The following is a 12,795-nucleotide window of genomic DNA, read 5'->3' as shown; positions in this document are numbered from 1 at the left end:
CTTCAGGCTTAATTGATATCCCAGGCTTTAACGGCAGAAGTCCCAAGACGCCAGCAACACAAGCACAAAAAGGCCGCTGTTATGTCATCAAAAGCCTCGGATCTTTAGCAAACTCATGGCACGGCGAACCTGCCCACTGCAGCCTCCTCTTGTCGGTTCCCAAAGCTGGCCGTGTTTTTGCTCCGTTACATTCGGTGTCCTTTTTCAGAGGGAAGGGTTCCCTAGGGCCAGATATAGGGCGGATATCCCATATGCGGGTCATTCCGTAATGGCGTCTGGGGGTAGCTAGGATAAACATGGCCTCCCACCAGCAGAGGCCAGAGGATAACTCTGATGGGTACAGGAAGCGTGCCCCCGTAGCCTTCCCCCTGGGGGGTAGCCTGAGGGTGTGTGTGTGTGTGTGTGTGTGTGTGTGTGTAGGGGGACTCGATGCTGCCGAGGCTGACCCACGGGGATAGGTTACGCCGCATGTAAACTTTAACCCACTGCACAAGAGCGGGATAAAGATCCTGACTGTAATGAATCTCTGCTGCTGGCTCCGCCCCCTTGGCCAGAAGGCAAGATGGAGGTCAAGATTGTTTTGATTGTCTCCCTTATATAACATATGTAACTCGCATTAGTAAATCAAATATGGCCGGCAGTAGCATGGCTCACGGTGCAGGAGACGGCGGAAGCTCATTTTGTCATCTCTCCCCCTCTTTCTCTGATAGTGCTGGCCGATACATCAGAGGATTTTAAAGCCTAAAGACTCGATGGCTTTGCTCAGCTTGTACACGTCCCCCTCCCTGCCCAATATCACGCTGGGCCTCCCGGCCTCGCCCTCGCCGCTCAGCGTAAGTCACCCGAGTCTTACTGCCAAGAGACCGCTCTCTCATCCTCCGCGTCACACTTTTGGAAAAATCGTTGTCTTAGGGCTGTTTGATAAAAAAAATAAATAAAAATGAGCCTCTCCTTCAAAGTTTCCCTGAATTTAATTCCTGGCAGAGTTTCCCTGAGCAGCCGTCGGCGATGTCTGCTGCACGACCAGCATAAAGTGGCCCTTTGCATTAATATATGGCTTCAGGGTGGTGACCTTTGACCCCAAAGCATTTTATACTCTTTGGATAAATACTGTTCCTCCGTGCCTGGTGTTACGGTGACTCTTATCGCATTGTATCACCTAATTCATCACCGTAAGTTAAATAGCCTGCGAGCTTAACTACGGCCCCAGGTACCAGTCCGCTGACATGGATAATGTCATTAAAATGGCGGTGGGGGAGGGGGGAGGGGGTGGGTTGTGAAGGTATGTTCTGGCAGTTCTTTTATTTATCTTAATATAGACACTGGTGTATTAGTAATGTTCTTAAAACTCTTTGTGTTATGTATTTCCTCTTGTATGCTTTCTTTTAGACACACATATACATACATATCACCCTGGGGGCCATGTAGAGTATTTCTCTATTGTCTGGGTTGTTGTTGGCGATTTACTTTATTACATCATACCGTTTTGTCTTTATGACTCATCTGCATCCCCCATCATGCCTCTGCATTGTCACTGTAAAGGAGCAGGCTACACCCGACCACAGCCCTGCTCTGCCTTAGGTGTCCTTCTCACGCCTTCTCTCCGTCTTCTCCCCCCCCTCTGGTCCGTCGCACAGGCCGGAGTGGCGCTGAAAGACAGCCCGCTGGACTGTGGTGGCGTGGGTACGTCGAGGCAGCCTCCGTCGGGCCCCTTCCTGGGTGCATCTCCCCTCCAGTCCAGTCTGTCCTCTGGCAGCTTGGAGGCCAAACCCACAGGCAGTGGCAGCAGCCATCAGGCGCTGCTGCAGCACCTCCTTCTAAAAGAGCAGATGAGGCACCACAAGATCCTCTCCACCGGTACGTTGCCTGAGGAGGTCTGCAGGAGGTCTGCAGGAGGATCCACGGGCTCCTCCTGGGCGCCGCGATCTGTTTCCTGCCTCACTGCTTATTGATGTTCTCCGTGTTTGCATGGTTTGACCTCGTTAGGCCCCGGTAGCGTTCCCGTGCGGCCTCAGTCCCCCCTGCCCCCGAAAGACCGGCTGACCCCCAGCGTCCGCCATAAGCTGCCCCGGCACCGGCCCTTGCACCGCACGCAGTCGGCCCCACTGCCCCAGGGCGCACTGGCCCAGCTGGTCATACAGCAGCAGCACCAGCATTTCCTGGAAAGGCAGAAGCAGTACCAGCAGCAAGTCCACATCAACAAGGTATCAGGGGCCTTCGGCAGGCCAGCATGCTGCTCTCTGCTGGTGCCAAACAGTCACTGCATGTGGTCAGGTGGTCCAGTTCAGTCCAGATCAATAACGATTGGGCTACGTACAGTAGTGTTGCTGTAGTGTTTTTAAATGGTTCTTTGTTTATCACACTCTTTACATCTGAATTCATATAACTGTGTAACTTGCACAGCTGATCCCTGTGACCGGAGGTTCCCGATAAAGACCCTGGCATCTGTACCTCCGATTCAGTTCCTGAGCTGCGGTTCCACATTCCACAAGCTTTTGTGCCACTGCAATATTACAGTGCAACCACTCCGTCTAAAGGGGGGGGGGGCAGTCTTACCCAGAAAGGGCTACTGGGTATGTGGGTTTTCACTGCCATTCCCTAATTAGATTACTAATCAGAGGACTGATTGGCTGAAGGATCCTCACACCTGGGTTTGAACAGCTGACCTACAGGTTATCCCAGAAACCTGCATAAATCCTGACGCTGAACCTGGAAGGCTAGCTGAGGTCTCACTCTGATAATTTGGGGAAAAAAGAAAACAAAATATGTGAGCCATTAACAGTTATACTAAATTTATTATTTATTGTACGTTCACATTTATTTTTACATTGCGGAAGACACGTCTGTTGTCCTCAGTGAGTGCACACGTGCTTTAAATAGAAGGACCCAAATATCTGTAATCGGAAGTAGGTATCGCTGACGGGTCCCGGTGGCCTGACCCCGTTTTTACTGAAACCTAAAACGAAATTCTGCCCCACCTGAAAGCCACAGGGGACGCCGGCCCTGCTCTCAGTCTCCGACCACAGGCGTCTAAGCCTTTTGTGACTGAATTCAGTCAACTGCACGCCGAAAAAGGGGAGTGGCTTAACAACACATGCTTTCTGCCCCTGTAGCAGTGTCCTGTTGTTTTGTTTTTTTCTTTTGCGCTGGTGGTCCTGATCTCTGGCTTGACCAGCCTTTGACCATAATTGTTGGGCATGTTAGGCTCAAGGTGGATTTGGGGTGCTGGGTTCGAGGCTGGAGGGGTGGAGTAGAGGGGTTTAATGTGCTTTGGCAGTTCTCACAGACACACTAACTGAAAGCAAAAGCATCAAACCACATCACCACGAAACCCATCCCAACTGCTCTCCGTAGCTTTAAATTTAGGCCTGACCGGGCTGAACCCCAACTGCACAGCACAAGTACTATATTTGTCATCTAGCAGAGTTGATGCTTTGTGAAAATGAGCATCACATTTCTCCCAGCATAGGTGACAGCTATTTTAAGCTGCATTTAGCTAATTGTCAAGGAGCTAATCACTAATCCATTTAAATCTTACACTGAGCACTGTAATTAAGCATGGCAGCATAACATTTCTACAAAGGTGTGTATAAACGTTCTCTAAGCAGGGATTAGCTTCCATTGTTTAACAGCTGGAATTTCTGGATCATTAACCCAATTAATTCGGAGCAAGGGGATTGAGTGGCGTAGTATTTAGTTGCATTTTGCTGCTGTCATATTTGGTGCCCGCATTTCTATGATTAAAAGGATTTATAAATATCAGAAATACTGCAGAGAGCTTAAATGCAATTATCCGCTGGGTATTAATGATGTAAGAATCAGCTGTATGTCATCCACATAAATATGTAGGCTATTTCAGCTTGATATCCTGTAAGGGATTTTTTCCCCACCTTTGTCTATAAATGGATATATTCCTTTGGAGCAGACAAAAATTGGGTTTTTGGGTTATGGAAAAACTGCTAAAAAAATCACACAAAACACAATCCACTGAAGCTGGGCAGTGGGCAGTGGGCAGTGAGCAGTGGGCAGTGGGCAGTGGTGGCTTGATGGTCAGGGAAGTGCACTTGTAATTGAAAGATTGCTGGTTAGAATCCCCGACCAGCAAGGCACCACTGAGGTACCCTGAGCAGGGTACCGCCCCCAAGCACCGCTCCCCGGGCGCTGAATTAGCTGCCCCCTGCTATGTCACATATGGGTTAAATGCAGAGGACACATTTCGTTGTTGTGCACTGTGTGCTGTGGTGTGTCAACAATGACCACTGATCTCTAGATTCTAGGGGATAATGCTGCAGACAATCAGTATAATACTGATCTGTGCTGAAAATGACTTCTGCTCTGATTTTCTTTAGTCCTGAGATGTTTGTATATGTTGCTTCTACATTTATTGAAACTGATTGAAATTCCCTGTAAATTAATAAGCCCGTGACATGAACTCATTCCCTCAGATGCTGTCAAAGTCCATCGAGCAGCTGCGTCAGCCGAGTTCTCACCTGCAAGAGTCTGAAGAGGAAGACCCAGGGGAACAGGCCATGCAGGAGGACAGACTGCCCCCTCGAGGCGTCATCCGGAACTGCAGCAGCGGCTCGGACGGAGAGCTCCACATAGCCAAGCCTGGGTTGGTCAAGGTCAAGGAGGAGATGGCTGATAGTGAAGACGAATGCCCCAAAGAGGCTGAGCGGAGCTCCTACCTGCGCCAGGCCAACGGGAAAGATTTTGCCCAGAGGTTGGTCATACGAGCAATGATTTGAAAAGCGCTGTTCTACAGTACGGGCTGAGAAGCGGGGTTTGGGGGTCGCTGCCCCAACTCCTGGACTTTTTCTGTTTGTGAACTTGTGAACTGATCTCTGTAACATCTTTTAATGTTTCACATCCACTCTGGAGACAAGAGATGCCTCAACACTTATCTCTTCTTTGGGGGAAAGAGTTAGCCGCTCCTGGTTTCTCTATCTGACTGGCAGCCTTCCTCTACAATCAAAGCTGGTAATGATATCAATAATCTGTTGCTTAACTTCAAATTTTCTGTATTTTATACCTTTCAGATTTTTTTTTATCCAGTTCATTTTTAGTACCCTGTCCTACACTTGTTTCGTCAACAGTAATGCAGAATTACTGTAATATGTTTGGAAGTCATAACATTTCCAGCAATTTCCTGAGGTAACCGATGAATACATTTGCAGAGGAACTGTTAAAACAGGATAGGCCTCTAATCATATGGGGAAGATATCTTGTCAACATTGACATCAACAATAATAAAAATAGTGAAAAATCTGAACACTGAAGTCCTGGCAGTCCAGCCCAGAGGAGCTTGTCGCGGTGCCACGTGACAGGTTGAGAAGCACCAGCACATTCGGGCCCAGCCCTCTGCTCAGCCCTCCTGGGCCTAAATTAGAGCAGAATCATGTTCCCACCCTGCGTCTAGTGGAGAGGAGAGAGAGGCTGGGCAGGAAATGCCTTCTGGAAGCGGGGAGCCGGAATGATTCATGTGCGTAGGAATGTGGGCGAGGAAACACGGGTTTGGGAGTCCAAGGGGCCAGGATTTAGAATTGATTTACTGTCTTAGCGAGTAGGAGAGCGGGCGGGAGAATGGTGAGGGCAGCTTTCCAGTGAAACATTTCCTTCATATTCCCTTGGGGTGTACTTACCTCTTTGTGCAGGATGGAGGTGGTTCAATGTGAACTTGCAGTATCACTTTTTCTTGATAGGCATTACTCTTCATTATTGCCCCTTACTCTTCTCAGATTACCCAACACAGTCTTTCAACTGACATCTCTCCCTGCTACTCTGACTCCTCTCAGATTACCCAACACAGTCTTTCAACTGACATCTCTCCCTGCTACTCTGACTCCTCTCAGATTACCCAGCAAAGTCTTTTGATAGGCATTGCTCTCCATTACTGCCTCTGACTCCTCTCGCGTTACCCAATAATCTTTCAGTTGGCATTGCTCTTTGTAATTGTCACTCCTTCTCCTCTCAGATGATGAACAATCTTTTGGGTGGCTTTGGTCTTCTTTAGTATGATTCTGACTCCTCTCAGATTACAAACAATCTTTGGGTTAGCATAGCTATTCATTAGTATGACTCTGACTCCTCTCAGATTATCCAACAGTCTCTTGGGTAGCATTGCTCTTCATTAGTACGACTGAAAGATCTCAGATTGCCCAACAGTATGTAAGCATGAGGCCCAAATCATTCAATTCTGTTTTTTTGTGTGTGTTTGACCTTTTTCCTGCTATGTTTTTGATTAAATATCGTTATTGTCAGTCGGCTATTTGGGGGATTGTGGCTCTAAAATCTGTGGAAGATGCAGACAAACAGGCCTCATAGAGAAAAACAAATGTCTTTACAAATGTCTTTCCTGTGTTTCGTGAACCTTGCTGTACAGTAGATGGCTTCAGTAAGACTCCCTGCAGACAGGACATGTCGGTCATGTTCTCCTGCTCAGTTCGTTTTATTGTAACAGAAATTCTCCGTGGTGGAGAGGTTCTGCTTTCTGTTCTTTGCTGTATGTATTTGTTCCCTTTTCGCCTCCTGTTTTAAAACTTTGTTCTTTTTTAAAAAAAAAAATAAAGTTCATTCCCTTTCCTGTGCTGTAGTGTAAACTCTTACTTTTTTTTCTCGATGCTGGCCACAGATACGAGACACTGACCACTTAAAAACCATCAGCATTTTCTGTTTGGCTTGGGCTGGGTAGTTTTTAAATGTGACAAAACATAAATGTCACTCAAAATATCAAAAAACACTATGCAAATGATTAGGAGCATTTCCTCTGCAGAAACCTTTCCTGAGGTAACCCTTCAAAATAATCATGTAGAACTGCTCAATCTGCCACCTGCATTTCCTTAAAAACAGACCCTCCCACTGACCTCATCACTATGAGTCCTGCCTATTATTTGCCATGGTCTTTTAAAAAGGGATCCTCCCCCCAGGTGAGCTCCTTTGCTATTGTTTAGTGGACTTTATATATACTAATGATTGTAGGAGGTGCTGCAGGCAGTCACCTGGGGGGAGGTGGGAGGTGCTGCAGGTAGTCACCTGGGGGGAGGTGGGAGGTGCTGCAGGCAGTCACCTGCGGGGAGGTGGGAGGTGCTGCAGGCAGTCACCTGGGGAGAGGTGCTGCAGGCAGTCACCTGGGGGGGAGGTGGGAGGTGCTGCAGGCTCTCACCTGGGGGGAGGTGGGAGGTGCTGCAGGCAGTCACCTGGGGGGGAGGTGCTGCAGGCAGTCACCTGGGGGGAGGTGGGAGGTGCTGCAGGCAGTCACCTGGGGGGAGGTGGGAGGTGCTGCAGGTAGTCACCTGGGGGGAGGTGGGAGGTGCTGCAGGCAGTCACCTGCGGGGAGGTGGGAGGTGCTGCAGGCAGTCACCTGGGGAGAGGTGGGAGGTGCTGCAGGCAGTCACCTGGGGAGAGGTGCTGCAGGCAGTCACCTGGGGGGAGGTGGGAGGTGCTGCAGGCAGTCACCTGGGGGGAGGTGGGAGGTGCTGCAGGCAGTCACCTGCGGGGAGGTGGGAGGTGCTGCAGGCAGTCACCTGGGGGGGAGGTGGGAGGTGCTGCAGGCAGTCACCTGGGGGGAGGTGGGAGGTGCTGCAGGCTCTCACCTGGGGGGAGGTGGGAGGTGCTGCAGGCAGTCACCTGGGGGGAGGTGGGAGGTGCTGCAGGCTCTCACCTGGAGGGAGGTGGGAGGTGCTGCAGGCACTCACCTGGGGAAAGGTGGGAGGTGCTGCAGGCTCTCACCTGGGGGGAGGTGGGAGGTGCTGCAGGCAGTTACCTGGGGAGAGGGTGGGTCCTGTGCGATAAGTTTGCCAAGTAAGGGCGAAAATATGAGAAAAATCTCTCATTGGTTTTAGAAAAAATATTTTTCAGGGGGTCTAGGGTTAGAACTGCCTATGCTTCTCATCAAAGATTCCAATTTCTACCCTCTGTACTGTGCAGCCAATTCAAACCGCTACAGCAATAAGCGAGACCTCAAAACCACACAACACGGTCACATTACAGGAGTCCTCGTGTCCCAGCCGTGGTTTGCCCTGAAATTTAAGATGGAATCCCTCTCACTCGAAAGGTCTCATGGGTGCTTCCCTAACAGCCCGTTAGTGAGAACACGGTGCAACACCATCTGCAATCACAGGATGCCGGTTTTCTGGTCAGTTGCAGTTTAAGTAAATCAAACACAAATCATTAAAAACCCGTCTAAGGAGGCGTCCAAACTAGTGAACCAAAGGAAGGTGCCCCCCCACCTCAGCATTTAAACTCAAGCTTACTGCCTGCTGATTGGTTGCAGTCTAACCGGTCTATCCAGCTGCCTAAAGGTGCATCTGTTATGTTTCGATATTTGTGCCAGAAGTCTGTATTTTCCACGTCCCCCGCATCACGCCTGAGCACCGGCAGGGCGAGACCTTCGAGCCGTTATAAAGAGCTATAAATACTGCTGGAGAATACATTTAATTCTCCGCTACTCTGGAGACTTGAAGAATACTTATTCATGAGCCTGTAAGGAATCAGGAATGTATCGGGATTGTCCCATATTGTGGAACTGATATGTTCAAGAAGCTAACGACTCTCAAAATGGAATTTATAGCGACTGATTCTTTAGGAGTATATTAAAGGTTTTTTTCAACAATATTTTTTGGATGTAACAGCGACAAACAGCAATATGCCTGTGAAAGTCATTTTTGAACCCTGGTGCTTTTGCCCGAAATGAAGCGAAAAGCCGACGTAGATTAAATGCTGTAATCGGCGACTGCGCTGTGAGTCTCTTCATCGTGTTTGTTTTGCTTTTGATACAGTAATTGACGGATGACTGATAAAAAAGCCATATATATTCCTCAGCATAAATAAAGATTAGGAAGTGTCTCGTATTAAGTATCCAGGCCTGCGAGCAGACAGTGCCTCTTCTTTTAGGTGATGTCATTAGTCTTGTTTTGGGGTCCCGCGATATTAAATGAGCTGTTACTGAGGCATTAAAAATACAGGACACCTCCGCCGCCGCCAGTGTGCCCCCCCCTCCCCAGCCACAGGGCCAGTTGGAAAAGCAAAGACGTGTCTGTGAAGGGCCGGCCGACATGGGCCACTGGCAGGGCCTCTGCATTGCGGCAGGACAGGGCCACTGGCAGAGCCACTGGCAGGGCCTCTGCATTGCGGCAGGACAGGGCCACTGGCAGAGCCTCTGCATTGCGGCAGGACAGGGCCACTGGCAGAGCCACTGGCAGGGCCTCTGCATTGCGGCAGGACAGGGCCACTGGCAGAGCCTCTGCATTGCGGCAGGACAGGGCCACTGGCAGAGCCACTGGCAGGGCCTCTGCATTGCAGCAGGACAGGGCCACTGGCAGAGCCTCTGCATTGCGGCAGGACAGGGCCACTGGCAGAGCCTCTGCATTGCGGCAGGACAGGGCCACTGGCAGAGCGACTGGCAGGGCCTCTGCATTGCGGCAGGACAGGGCCACTGGAAGAGCCACTGGCAGGGCCTCTGCATTGCGGCATGACAGGGCCACTGGCAGAGCCACTGGCAGGGCCTCTGCATTGCGGCAGGACAGGGCCACTGGCAGAGCCACTGGCAGGGCCTCTGCATTGCGGCAGGACAGGGCCACTGGCAGAGCCTCTGCATTGCGGCAGGACAGGGCCACTGGCAGAGCGACTGGCAGGGCCTCTGCATTGCGGCAGGACAGGGCCACTGGCAGGCCCACTGGCAGGGCCTCTGCATTACGGCATGACAGGGCCACTGGCAGAGCCACTGGCAGGGCCTCTGCATTGCGGCAGGACAGGGCCGCTGCCTGCACTGGGCTTATATGCTGGCTGTGTGCTCCTCACCAAAATACTCCAGGAGCTCAGTTGCAGCTCTTGCATGTGGCCTGAAGAAACATCTCCTCCTGTTGGTATCACAGGGGATTTTGCACACCGACTGACCGGGAACGTGTCCCTCTGAGACCGCGAGACCTTCTCTTCAGCTGCTCCTAGACTGCAGGTGTGATGTGGGTGCACTGCGATACCACCCGTGAGTAAAACACTGCGATACCACCCGTGAGTAAAACACTGCGATACCACCCGTGAGTAAAACACTGCGATACCACCCGTGAGTAAAACACGGAGCTAATTCAGGAGCCGTCAGCGATGCCCTGATCTTAGACACGGACTTCAGGTCATATGGTGCATAACTTTGGTTCTACATTGCTGACATACAGAAAAATGCTTCATAAATCAAAACAACAAGATTGTATAAGAATATGGACATCAAAACTAATGAAAGAGGCTATGTTTGACATTACTAATGTAAACGTAATATGTATATCTTAAGGTATACAGTCTTAATGTACTGAATTTTGGTGCGAAAATCTAAAATTGGGGTTTTATTACGGAGAATAAACTTTGTTTATCTGAAGAGCTGAGTATGAATTGGTGTCTCTAAATAGCCATGAGTGTGTGAATTGTTGTGTGAGAATGTGCCCTGGCAGTGACATCACGTCCCACACATCAGAAAAGTGCTTGAATAAGCAAATGATGGATGGGCTGACTTTAAAAAAACCTCCATTTCAAGATTTTTTGGTGGAAATGGCACCCAGACTGAGTGTGGGACAGTTTGAGGACACACTGTGACACGGCCCTCCCTTCTTGGACGTCCTCGTGGTGAGGCACGGCGTTTTGGCTCCCCCACCGTCATACGTAATGCCGGGTCTTACTTTCCATGTGTCATTAGCGAAGCTGTGCTGCTGAGACACAGCTGGCATTGAAGAAGAGGGAAGGTTCTGTGTGTAGATTATGTTTATATTACATTGTGGGGACCAAATGTCCCCCACAATGTAATAAAAACCTGCTATTTTGATGTTGTGGGGACCATTTTTCAGGTCCCAAGAAAAATCTGTGAATGCAATCAAAAAAGTAAAAATGCCGAAAGTCTCATATTTTGTTTGGTTCCTCGTGGTTAAAGTTATGGCAGTGTAGGGGTTAAGGTTGCCATGTTGGTGTTAGAGTTTTCACCATAGAAATGAATGGAGAGTCCCCACAAAGGTATAATTACAAACCTGTGTGTGTATGTGTGTGTGCATCTTTGTGAGGACCAATCTTTAAAATGTCCCTACAAAAACAAAGATGTCCTCACAAAACAAGCTTTCTATGAGATTAAAAGTGTCACGTAAATCTTCATCCACTTTCAGGTTTTGTGGAGTGGGGGGTGGTGAGCCCACAAAGACAGTGAGCAGGAACCCCCCCTCCCCCCCACTGGGAAATGTGACTCTTGGCTGCTGTAGCAGAGATCTTCATTTTCATTTTGGATCCTCACCTCTGAGAGACTGTCCCTCCCCAGGACCGAGGGTCAGAGCGGGTATCCACTCAGCACCTCCTGATTACTGCAAATAATACTGATTACATAATGGGACTTTAGGTCAAGTACCAGGACAATTATTAATACCAGTGGGGATAGTACTGTAATGCTTCCTTGAATCAATCTGTTAGCAAGTACTTGGAATGCTACAAGGACTGAAGTGTGGCCTTTAAATCTTATATTTCCACCACGAGTGAAAGTGTTGCATATGAATGGGCAAAAATCACCCTCTCAGCATAATCCAGTTGAAAATATATAAATGAACTGTTTTCATACGTATTTTGGTTATGTGAGTTTCTGTTCAGTACTTATCAGCTGTTTTACTGGCCTAGGCACTTTTTTTTTTTTTTCTTTCAACATTTAGTGAAAACGATTCAATTTTCCAATCGCTGAATTGCGACACTTTGAACCCACTGAGAAAACGCCAATGGTGCACGACTCCCTTTCATGTGGAGGAAGGAGGATCTCAGTAGTCCGCTTCTCTACTGAGATGAAACACAGAAAGTCCGGCAGATAAAGAGAGCAGAGTTTATGTAGCTGTCAGTCTTGCTGACCGTTGTCATCTATATTGTTGTCTTAGCCCTTCAAGGATTAATATTTCTTTTCAAGTTTAATGAGATAAGAAACCTGGGGGAGGAAAACCCCTGGGGTGTTCAAAGGCCAGCCTGGCTGGAGGAGCTGCTTTATCTCAGGCGGTGATTGGTCTGGGTGATAGGTGATCGTGAGGAACCGCAGTGGCCCAGAGAGTCTCGCTCCCCTCTGGGAGGATCAGCTGGCAAACTCAGCCTGCTTTCCATGGGAAGCCATCCCAGCACCCCAGCTCTTTGACTCCTGTGGAAAAGTGCATTCCCTGCCCCGTCCCTCGAGCGGCACCATGCCGGCCGGTCCCTGCATCCCATGAGCAAGCTGGATGCAACGTGTGTGAGCTCACACAGCCTGGAAGCCATTGCATGGAAGCCATTGCATGGAAGCCATTAAAGGTGGGAAATTATCCATCAGTGAGTGTCAATGGCATTAATGGGAGGCCTGGGGTGGGCATTTGGCTATGTTGGGTGGGTATCAATGTTTGAATTAATGGGCAGGGGGTGTAGCAGCGATGGTGAAAGTTGTCGACCATGGTGACACTCGGCAATAATTAAACGATTTAAATTAAAATTTGGACTGTCTTTGTTGTGATGAGCAGATGACTGGTGTGCAGCTCTCCTGACTCTCAGCACCATGTTGAGGTTTTACTCGACAAAACCAGGCCTGGCTGTTGCCTTCAAAGTACCTCCTGCTAGCTACTTACCAAGTCGATGGTGCAAATGTATATCAGTCATGCAAATGTATATCAATCATTCCCTCATGATGCTCAGGAGAGCGTCACATTTCGAGGGAGATCTGTTTCATTGACGTCATCATATTTCAGGGCAGTTTCTCAGTGGAGAACATCTGTGTGAAGCTGTAGGTGGTACAGGGTGTGTTGTGGCGCGGAACGGCGTAGGCGGGGA

The 12,795-nt window shown here is 49.2% G+C and overlaps 1 protein-coding gene across 14 annotated transcripts in view; it reads left to right on the top strand.

The window, feature by feature from the left end:
* Window positions 1–6,587, top strand: part of hdac9b (histone deacetylase 9b) — a 46,750-nt gene extending 40,163 nt beyond the window's left edge. For 13 of the 14 annotated variants that reach the window (XM_072715973.1, XM_072715972.1, XM_072715983.1 and 10 more), the window contains 4 exons: window positions 711–833; window positions 1,638–1,857; window positions 1,987–2,204; window positions 4,446–6,587. In XM_072715973.1, the coding sequence (XP_072572074.1) occupies window positions 711–833; window positions 1,638–1,857; window positions 1,987–2,204; window positions 4,446–4,748 (864 nt within the window). In that variant the 3' untranslated portion in view covers window positions 4,749–6,587. The remainder of the gene's footprint in view (window positions 1–710; window positions 834–1,637; window positions 1,858–1,986; window positions 2,205–4,445) is intronic. The other variant, XM_072715979.1, reaches the window with a different exon arrangement.
* Window positions 6,588–12,795: the final 6,208 nt, after the last annotated feature.

This window comes from Paramormyrops kingsleyae, chromosome 9 (genome assembly GCF_048594095.1).
Source record: "Paramormyrops kingsleyae isolate MSU_618 chromosome 9, PKINGS_0.4, whole genome shotgun sequence".
Lineage (NCBI taxonomy): Eukaryota > Metazoa > Chordata > Actinopteri > Osteoglossiformes > Mormyridae > Paramormyrops > Paramormyrops kingsleyae.
This window is presented reverse-complemented; position numbering and strand designations above follow the sequence as displayed.